Below are 10935 nucleotides of genomic sequence, written 5' to 3' on the forward strand. Positions count from 1 at the left end.
TTCTTAGAACATTAACTATGTTCATCCAAAACTCCATACCTACGAATTCTAGACCATTATTCGCTTGACTTGAAGTCGGAAAGGAAAAATAAAAGCATGAAGCTCCAAAATATAATGGAGAATAAAAAGCCCGATAAAAATCCCGAAATTACAAACCGTGTATATCAATGCGTATAGCAATATAAAGACACGGGAGAATGAAAAACACTATAAACCCAAGGTAATAGTAGAAGAAAATAACCTCCTCTGGTGGCAGATGAAAAAGAAGAATGAAGGATACGATAGCCAAGAAAATATCAAGAATCAGAACTGGATTAAGCATTTTCAAAATCTATTAGGAAGTATGAAATAAGAAAGAAGCTTATAGGAGTGGTGAAAATAAATGAAATGGAAGAGGTCAATTTATAGTAAAATATCAGACATAGCAATCGAGGCAGATTACGCATTTAATTAAAGAAGATCTTAATCTCCTTAATTTCCGAAGAATCAAATCTTATTTAGATTATGAAGATTTTATATCCCTAAAATTACAAAAATCAATCGTTAATATGTCAATAGTTAAGACGAATCTCTATTCTTCATTTCACTCTTTTACGATAACTTCTCTCATACGCTTCGAATAATTGGATTGTTTTATCCATATTATTCAACGGTGATAAAACTCTATTTATCAACACATATACGTCATGAAAACATTTTTATTGTTAGTCATGACGACCTCACTCAAATTTCGGAACGAAATTTCTTTAACGGGTAGGTACTGTGATGACCCGAAAATTTCTGACCAAATTTAAACTTAATCTTTGTATGATTAACATTTCCGACACGATAAACAAAGTCTGTAAAACTGAATCTCAAAATTTTTGAACTACTTTCATATATTCAAATACCTTTCGGTTATTCTTGACGATTCGCGAACAATTATATTTATATAGATACATATATATATATATATATATACACTATAACTTGAAAACGTAACAATGTATTAATTGTTTGATACCGTACATTAAACTTATTGGTTTAAATATTTATTTGAATATATATGATAAGTTGAAATATTTATTATATGAATAACTTGCGACGTATATTTAAAACGTGTTTATGAATGTTGAAAATATATATTAACTTGGTCATAAAACGATTTGTAATTATATATATATATATATATTAACAAATAGCGAGACAATGATTTATAAAAGTAAATGACCAAAATACTCGAAAGTTTAAGATATACTTTGAGTGGTATAGTTTAGGGATAATTTAAGGCTATATTTTGACAAAGGTACGTGACACGAAACGTAAAATGCAAGTTTTCTAAGCGTACGAAAATGCGTTCGAGAAACCAGAACTGGGACATGAGTCGAGTGATGACGTACGACTTATCGGAACAAAAATTATAAGTCAACTATGCATGTGAATTTAATATAATATATAATTAATTATATAAATTAAATATATTATATATATAATATAAAATTATGTCGACAAACAAGAAGTTAAAAATTTGTGAGCTGTCCCAGGGTGCCATGCGATCGCATGGCCTTGAAGCACAAATTCCATGCGATCGCATGGGGTACTTTTTCAGAAAAGGTTCTATAAATTGCTCAGTTTTCACACCTCTTTCTCTAATCATATATTACTCCGTATTTATTTTATTTTTTATTATTATTATTATTATTATTATTATTATTATTATTATTATTATTATTATTATTATTAATCTTATTATTGTTAATATTATTAATTAGTATTATACATAAAATACTACGACGAGGTTATGAGCGTGTCACTTTCAAAATGGTTTTCAAGCGGGATAGAGCTAAGGAAATTATGAGTTATTGCCAAGGAGGTTATGGGTAATGTTCGGGGGTATATTTGTGAATCAAACCTAGTGTTTATCATCTCCGTTACGTCTACGTACTTTCCTACAATAAAGAATCTCAATACTGATACGTAAGCACTCATATCTTATCTTTTATATATTAATTATGTATCCATGTCTAGTGCTCGAGTTTATATATTTATATATGCATGTATGCTAAATTTCGTTGTTAAATAGTTTATAATGAATCACTAATTAAATACATATATTACTGGTAAAAGGTATATGATATACATGTTTTTGGAAAGCAGGCGAAAAATCAATAACTTTTCATTTAGATATCGAATAGTTTCGATGAACGGATTAAAAGATATGATCAACTGAATTATGATTGACGTTAATTGAAATTGCTTTTGAATCTGCAATTAAGATTTAAATAACTTGTTTACGAGATTGATAAAGTGAACTTTTAAATATTACCAACCGAGTAAATGAATCCTTATATAAGGTACGTCTCGTTTGTTGAACTATTGTCAAAATTGACTTTTTGAAACAACATTGGATAACTTTTGTATGTTGATATCGAGCATTAGGATTGTGATACACTATGACCTGACCTAGCTTGATAGACATTTATTGACCAACATATGTTCTCTAGGTTGAGATCTACGATTATTTGATATTCCGAGTTTCGGTCACATTACGATGAACAACTTTATGTGCTGCTAAGGTGAGTTTCATTGCTCCCTTTTTAATTGCTTTTGCAATATATATTTTTAGGCTGAGAATACATGTAATTTATTTTAAACGCAATGGATACAAGTACATACTTAATTCTACACTGAGTTTGAACCGAAAATCCCTTAGCTTTGGTAACTAGTAGCTGCCAGTACATAGGATATGGACTGGTGGGCGCGAATAACAGTATATGGATCCATAGGGCTTGACATCCCCGTCCGAGCTAGAGCGCTAGCCTTTTAACGGACGTGTGTTATTTGAGTTTAGGACACGTTGGTTTGCATGTATTAAAACGAATGGGGTATTTATCATTATAACGTTAAAGCTTAGTTACCAGGGTGCTCTGTTACGTAGAATCTATTGACAAACTTTTGATAAACGTTTCTGGATGAAACAACTGAAATCTTGTGATCCACTTTTATATATAGATTATGCGAAACACTAAAACTATGAACTCACCAACCTTTATGTTGACACTTGTTAGCATGTTTATTCTCAGGTTTCCTAGAAGTCTTCCGCTGTTTGCTTATATGTTAGACAAGCTATGTGCATGGAGTCGTACATGGCATATTTTTCAAGGAAACGTTGCATTCACCAAATCATCACCATGTATCTTATTTTGACTGCATTGTCAACGGAAGTACTATTATAAACTATTATTTACAGTGATTGTCTATATGTAGAAATCATCAGATGTCGAAAACCTTTGATTTAAATATTCATTTATGGTGTGCCTTTTCAAAAGAATGCAATGTTTACAAAACGTATCAAATAGAGGTCAAATACCTCGCAATGAAATCGATGAATGACGTGTTCATCCATATGTATTTGGAGCGATCGTCACAAATGATAATTGAATTGAGGCTTTTTTTTCTAACTCGCTGTGGAATGTTTGTTTCCGTACTTGTGTTCAAAGTATAAAGTATGTAGTATAAAACTGTATATGTTTCTCATCCCATGATTTAAAGTATAAAAGTTGTTGAAAGATGGGACTATGATCTCACCTCGAGTGCACGAGTATAAACGTACTTCACAAAGTAAACGTGTGCATGAAACTTGCTTAGCCTTGACCTAAACAAGTAAGTTGTATCAATTAACCGGTTACGATACAAGGTCGGGCGAAATGTGTTCAATTAGTCATATGGCTCGCTACGACTCGATTATGTAGCATGTGAATCATGTTGTCAAGTTTCATGCAAGATATAAGTATAAAAGCACGTTAGAACGATTGCATACGTGTTTGGTTAAGTTTGAATAAAAGTCAAACTTGGTCCGGTCAAAGTCAACAAAAAAGTCAACGTGTTCGGGTCGGGTCTCGGACAATTTTTCTAAGCTTAGAAGTCATATATAAGCATGTTGGCCAAGTTTCATGTCAATCGGAGTTGCGTAGCATAGTTAGAATTTTTCGTATAAAAGCAAAGTTGATCAGCCCCTGAACAAGGCAAATGTCGCGCCGCGACATATGGTGGCCGCGCCACGATAATGGGTGTGGCCTGGTGCCTGGGATGTTTCAATTGTTCAAGTCTCAACCAACTTCATTTAAGCATAAATAACAAACCGAAAACACTTACGACAAGTATATTATACCGTTGGAAAGGTATTTTGACGAGTAATACAACTAACCAACTATCATCACTCAAATCCATCATTTACAATAACAAAAACCTCGTCGAATGATCATTAAATGTTCAAAATCAAAGTTTCAAGTTCATAAAAATGCATTTCTTGACTCGGGAATCCAATCCACACATATGATATGCCGTTTCGAAGGTAATTAAACATACAATACAATTAAACACTTACTAACAAAATTTCATAGTGTTCAACGCATCAAAAGTTCATTTCAAAGTTCATCAAACCCTAATCAAAATCATGAATTCAATCATTTTGTAAATGAAGCTTTTCTAAATCAACCTACACATCAAAATGAAGCTAATGATGCTAGTAACACATTTAATACATGAACTTTAATATTAAAACAACATTTAATCATCCAAAATTCAAGATTAAGCACACCCATTTCAAGTTCATGCTAGTTTATGCAAAACAACAAGATCGAGCAAATAATTCATATATTCATGCTAGACACGAGCCATGGACACTAACTAACACCATTTCAAGTCAAAAACACGAATTAGAGAAATCTAGAGTTTTAGAAATGTTACCCAAAATAGATGAAATTGGTACCAAAATGTAGAGGATGATGAGAGGATCACGAATATGTAATTTGTTTTGTTATAAGCCTCCTAGATCGAATTTAGATGATGAATGAATGATTTGGGTGTTTGAGTTCAAAAATGGAAGTAGAGAAAAGAGAGAAAGAGATGAGAGGTAGAGGTGAAATGAATGGGTGGTGGAAAGTGGGTTGACTAGTTGACCTAGTCCACTAGTTTGCCCACTTGGCAACTTCGGTCCCTCAAGTTTCAACGCGGGTGCGTGAATTAACCGAACGAATATTTTTAAAACGCTAGAGTAACCAGGAGATGTCATAACCAAATAACGGAAATATTTAGAACGTTAGTCAACGAAATGTACGAATTTAGATAACGGAAGATATTATCTATAAAAAAACGGTGTTAAAATAAATTTAACGGAAAAATGCGGGATGTTACAAAACAATGCTTCAGGTTCCATTGTTATGCACTCAAGGTTCATCTGACGAACATCAAAAAATGGGAGAGGTAATTCAGATGTTACGAGGACCAGATATAGGCGAACGATGGGCAGAATAGGAGAAAGCTGAAGAAGTTAAAAATCAAGAATTATCATGCATGTCGCATCAATTTTCTTGGGGCGCAGACTCTATTCAAGATCAAGAAACTATTCAGCTATACAGACATATACAAAATACTAAAAGAAACTATATTTTATTAATCAATTTTGTGACAAAGGTTGCTAATCGTTAACTCATACATGATCAAAATCCGTTGCCTATTCGTTATCTCACTCAACTATTGTGTGATATTAAATCCTTTTGTTAAAAAACGGAAAATAAGGACCATTTTGGAAAAGGGTGTTGATATTTTCACTTTTAATTTTGATAAATCCATTTTTATCGTACTCTACTACTATCTACGGTACAACTAGTTAATGCATGACAGTAAGTGGATTTATCAAATTTACTAGTGGATATACTTTTGGAAAGTGATATCAGGAAACTCATCAGCCAGGTTTTGAATTCGAGTCATGTCGCGAACAAAAGTATGTATGTGTTTGATGTTTTCTTTTTAAGAAAAGGGACCCCTTTGGAATGTAATCGAGCTAGGAAGTAATTTGCACCAAGTTTTTATCGTTTTGGGCTATTCGTTTGACAAAATAAAACCCACACGTTCATATTAAGTCTTTAAAATATAAATGGTAAATGGGCCATTCCTTTGCAGACATCTTTTTTTTTTTGCCTTCACAATCACCGGCGCAGTTACCGATCTGTAAGCTTATTGTTATGCTCAGTATTTCACTCTATTTTATCGCATGCCGTGAGGGAATTAATTTTGTTAATGAATATGAATTATGTTGGGTGAAATTGTTAGTTAAAACTCGGAGTTAAGTTTAATTTCTTCAATTTTAGTTGCGATTACATTTTTTTTTCCTTTTTTTCTAATACGGTCGTTACTCTGCTTTAAATCTGTATTATCAAAATTGTTATATGACTCCACCATTTTGGCCCTATGATGCAGGTTAATAATGGACTACTTACAGAGCTCTCCTACTACTCTTCAAATGCAGGTTTGATATTTTATTTTCAATAATAAGTTAGGGTTAGTTTTCTGTTATAATTATATTATTGCTACCTTTCATTTGGGGTCAACACTTTACCTATAACTTTGTGACCTGGATCGGTTTAGCTGATTAGGTACAGGATGTAAACAACATGAGTTTTATAAGATTCTTATAAATACTAATACTAATGACATTGATTTATGAAGGTGGGAAGTTGTCAAAGGCTAAATTCGTATGATTTTATAAGCCAAATGCCGGATGATGTGCTCATTAAGATACTGTCATTAGTGTCTATTAAGGATGCAGTTGCCACCAGTGGTGTTACTACACGTTGGAGATATTTGTGGCTTAATTTAAGGCAATTAAACTTTGATGCTTGGGAGATTTTTCTTAATAACATAGATTCGGCTGATCATGTAGTTAAGTCAGCAGAGGAAAAGTACATCAAGAGCGTCAATTCAGTCATCAAAAGCTACAACCACCCGACCATCAGTGACTTCCGAATCCGTTAGAATAGACTCGACCGCAATCATAAGGATGTTATTGATGATTGGATCCAATTTGCAGTAAAAAGGAAAGTTGAGTTTCTTGAACTTGATTTGTCGTGCGACTATCTAGATTGGTGTTCGAGAGGTGAAGGTTATGATTTCCCATCAGAATTGTACAACAACAATGATTATATCCAATCCCACGAATTTCCGTATATAAAAAAAATTGTACTGAAGATGGTTTATGTGTCACAAGATGTTTTTGAGGCATTTTTAAAGAATTTTCCAAATCTTGAGATGATATCAATCCATCATCCACGACACCTTTACCGTTTTGATGTCAATGGACAATTTCCTAACTTAAAACACCTTGAAATAGTGGATATCTGTTATGGTGGATCCATCTATTTATCTGATTTGGACAACCTTGTGTCGTTCACCTTCAAAGGTTACGATGAAGATTTACGTCTTGCTCATCTTCCGAAACTGAAAGAACTTCACATTTATATGATTAGGCTGAATGTTAAAAATGTGTTCGACCAGATATGGTCTTTTGCTTTGTCCATGCAGTCTCTGTCCTTAACCTCGTTTGTATCCGCGGTTAGTTGTTCATCATGTCAATGTTTATGTAATGAAACCTTGATGGAAATGTTTTTGAGATTATTATATGTTTTTTGCATGGATATTTGTATGTTTTTATTATGAATCACTGATGGAAATGTTTGAGAAGATTATTTTTTTTTGCAGGGAGACCTAATAATTGATTCTGTTCCAAAGTTACCAAATCTGAAGAAATTTAGATTGAAAGCTGGTGTTGGTGGTAATGGCGAAGATCATCTTATATTTTTGGATTCCATAATGAACGCATGCCTAATTTTGGAGACTATTTCTATTGAGGTACTTACGCGAGATCCAGTTAATCTAAACGAAGTACTATATGTTAAACATTTTAACAAAAATGTGGATCTTTTTGCAGACAGAATACATTTCACCAATCATAAATAGGAAGAAAGTAAGCGATGCTGCGAATATTCATGAGCATCTCAAGCTATTTGAAATCGTTAACTGTTGGGATCGAAATCCTGACTTTGAACTTGCTACATACATCATACAAACCGCTGTTGCACTTGAGAAAGTTGTGATAAAATTTACAAGGGCAAGGGCTTCGATGGAGGAAGAAGCTCAATCTTTTGCTGAGCGCATAAAATTAATAATTCCTCAAAGTGTGGTGGAGTTGGTCATAGTTTACCCCTAAACGTTGAAGTAAGCTTAGTATATATGTTAAAGTTTGTGAACTCCATTACACTTTGGAAGTTATTAAAGACCTGATATGTAGAATTTTCAAGAGAACTATACATTAAAGTTTTTTTGGTTAGTCGATGCTCGGTTTTCGACTGCTCTTTGTTAGTTTGTAATGTTTTCTAGTTTCGAGGCTCAACATGTTTTGTATTTCTCAGTTTTGATGGGTGGTTTTTTTTGTTTTTTAAAAAACGCCTTGGTTATTAAAGTTTCCATTATTTTTGCAAAATAAAAATAATACATGTGTGACATAAAAGTGATTCTTCCGTTACTTGAAGCTTAAAGTACTTGTATCCGCGTGTTTGCCTTTTTTTAGTGAAAAACATATATATATATATATATATATACCTATTAAATAAAAGAGCGAATCTTTCATCAAAATGATGAAAGAGCCCAAGAATTACAACATGAAACATAAACGATTACAACATTGAGAAGTACCAAAACTAGCTAGCTAAAATTGCCTAAAATATGCATCAAACCATTAAACATATAAAAAACATATCAAAATCAAATCCTAGGATGTGTTCAATACCATCATTTCGACTCACCCGGACCCTCGACCTCTTCCCAGGCTACGTTCACTCCGCTGGCATTCTGCACGTCCACAAATCTGTGCTATAACAAGGCTCTGATACCATTTGTATGATCGTTTTCAGATTCACCAACATGTACAACATATAAACTTATGAGTTTAACATTACTCTAAAACTAGTCGGTGATAGAGGGAGGTTTCCATAAGCTTATATATGCACATTTCTAATACGGTCGTGACTCGTTACTGCTTTAAATCTGCAAAATCAAAATTGTTATATGACTCCACCCTTTTGGCCCTATGATGCAGGTTAATTATGGAATGCTTACAGAGCTCTTCTACTACTCTTCAAATGCAGGTTTGATATTTTATTTTCAATAATAAGTTAGGGTTAGTTTTCTAGTTATAATTAGTTTATTGCTACCTTTCATTTGGGGTCAACACTTTACCTATAACTTTGTGGACTGGATTGGATTAGCCGATTAGATACAGGATGTAAACAATGTGAGTCTTACTATTATTGACGTTGATTGCTAAGATTTATATAATTACTAATAATAATGACATTGATTTGTGAAGGTGGGAAGTCATCAAAGGCTAAATTCGTATGATTTTGCAAGCCAAATGCCAGATGATGTGCTCATTAAGATACTGTCATTTGTGCCTATTAAGGATGCAGTTGCCACCAGTGGTGTTGCTACACGATGAAGATATTTGTGGCGTAATTTAAGGTAATTAAACTTTGATGCTAGGGAGACTTTTCTTAATAACATAGATTCGGCTGATCATGTAGTTGAGTCAGCAGAGAAAAAGTACCTCAAACACGTCAATCCAGTCATCAAAAGCTACAACCACCCAACCGTTAGTGACTTTCGGATTCGTTATAATAGACTCAACTGCATGCATAAGGATGTTATTGATGATTGGATCCATTTTGTAGTAAAAAGGAAAGTTGAGTTTCTTGAACTTGATTTGTCGTGCGACTATCATGAATGGTGTTCAAAAGGCAAAGGTTATGATTTCCCATTAGAATTGTACAACAACAACAATCATACCCAATCCCACGAATTCCCGTATCTAAAAAAACTTGTACTAAAGATGGTTTATGTGACGCAAGATGTTTTTGAGGCATTTTTAAAGAATTTTACAAATCTTGAGATGATATCAATCCATAGAGCGCTATGCATCCGTCATATTGACATCAATGGACAATCTCCTGACTTAAAACACCTAGAAATTGTGGATTCTTGTTATGGTGGATTCATCTATATATCAAATTTAGAAAACCTTGTATCGTTCACCTTCAAAGGTAAGATTAAAGATTTACGTCTTGCTCATCTTCCGAAACTGAAGGAACTTGACCTTGATATGGGTCGGGTGAATGTTAAAAATGTTTTCGACCAGATATGGTCTTTTGCTTTGTCCCTGCAGCCTCTTTAATTAACTTCGTCTCTATCTGTGGTTAGTTGTTCATCATTTTAATGTTTCTGTAATGAATGCTTGATAGAAATGTTTGTACGACTATTATTTGTTTTTGCAGGGATATTTTTATGTTTTTATTATGAATCACTGATGGAAATGTTTGAGACTATTATTTGTTTTTGCAGGGAGACCTAATACGTGAATCTATTCCAAAGTTACTAAATCTGAAGAAATTTATATTGGCAGTTGATGGCAGCGACACAGATCATCTTATATTTTTGGATTTCATAATGAATGTATGCCCAAATTTGGAGACTTTATCTGTTGAGGTACTTACGCGAGGCGCAGTTAATATAACCATACTATATGTTAAAACATTTTAATGAAAGTGTGGATGTTTTGACAGATGACATCAATTTTTCCAATGGTAAATGGGAAGAAAGGAAGTTACTACTAATCTTCATGAGCATCTCAAACTTTTTGAGATCGTTAACTTTTGGGATCGAGAATGTGACTTTGAACTTGCTGCGTACATCATAAAAACCGTTGTTGCACTGAAGAAAGTTGTGATCAAATTTACACAGGCAAAGGCCTCGATGGAGGAAATTGCTCGATCTTTTGCTAAGCGCATAAAATCAGTTATCCCTAAAAGTGTGGCGTTGGTCATAATTTACTCTTCAACATAGAAGTAAGATTAGCATATGTTAAATCATGTGAACTCCATTACAATTTGGAAGTTATTAAAGACCTGATATGTAGAATTTTCGAAAGCACTGTACATGTGGTGTGTGACATATGAGTGATTCTTGCATTATTGCGGGCTTAAATCACTTGTATCCCGTGTGTTTGCTTTTGTTAATCCATTTGTTAGTTTGTTTATGGGCTCACAAATTCGTAGCACTTTTCTG

At 33.4% G+C, this 10935-nt stretch overlaps 2 protein-coding genes across 2 annotated transcripts; both read left to right on the forward strand.

Annotated features, from left to right (window-relative positions):
* The first annotated feature begins 5917 nt into the window (after positions 1-5917).
* On the forward strand, positions 5918-9313 carry LOC139863740 (F-box/FBD/LRR-repeat protein At4g26340-like). The gene is made up of 8 exons (XM_071852368.1): positions 5918-5991; positions 6241-6289; positions 6490-6775; positions 6851-7371; positions 7519-7668; positions 7748-8004; positions 8915-8963; positions 9185-9313. Exons 1-8 carry the CDS (start codon positions 5918-5920, stop codon positions 9311-9313), a joined length of 1515 nt encoding a protein of 504 aa, XP_071708469.1.
* A 192-nt stretch (positions 9314-9505) lies between these two features.
* LOC139863799 (uncharacterized) lies at positions 9506-10713 on the forward strand. The gene is made up of 3 exons (XM_071852419.1): positions 9506-9982; positions 10213-10356; positions 10471-10713. Exons 1-3 carry the CDS (start codon positions 9506-9508, stop codon positions 10711-10713), a joined length of 864 nt encoding a protein of 287 aa, XP_071708520.1.
* The last annotated feature ends 222 nt before the right edge of the window (positions 10714-10935 follow it).

This window comes from Rutidosis leptorrhynchoides, chromosome 1 (assembly GCF_046630445.1).
Source record: "Rutidosis leptorrhynchoides isolate AG116_Rl617_1_P2 chromosome 1, CSIRO_AGI_Rlap_v1, whole genome shotgun sequence".
Taxonomy (NCBI): domain Eukaryota; kingdom Viridiplantae; phylum Streptophyta; class Magnoliopsida; order Asterales; family Asteraceae; genus Rutidosis; species Rutidosis leptorrhynchoides.

Bases quoted from the DNA above. Each gene is read 5' to 3' on its own strand.
- LOC139863740 (XM_071852368.1), top strand. From the start codon at position 5,918: ATGGTAAATGGGCCATTCCTTTGCAGACATCTTTTTTTTTTTGCCTTC. The intron at 5,992-6,240 runs GTAAGCTTATTG...CCTATGATGCAG, and splicing joins ACCGGCGCAGTTACCGATCT to GTTAATAATGGACTACTTAC. The intron at 7,372-7,518 runs GTTAGTTGTTCA...TTTTTTTTGCAG, and splicing joins TAACCTCGTTTGTATCCGCG to GGAGACCTAATAATTGATTC.
- LOC139863799 (XM_071852419.1), top strand. From the start codon at position 9,506: ATGCATAAGGATGTTATTGATGATTGGATCCATTTTGTAGTAAAAAGG. The intron at 9,983-10,212 runs GTGAATGTTAAA...TTGTTTTTGCAG, and splicing joins TTGACCTTGATATGGGTCGG to GGAGACCTAATACGTGAATC. The intron at 10,357-10,470 runs GTACTTACGCGA...ATGGGAAGAAAG, and splicing joins TGGAGACTTTATCTGTTGAG to GAAGTTACTACTAATCTTCA.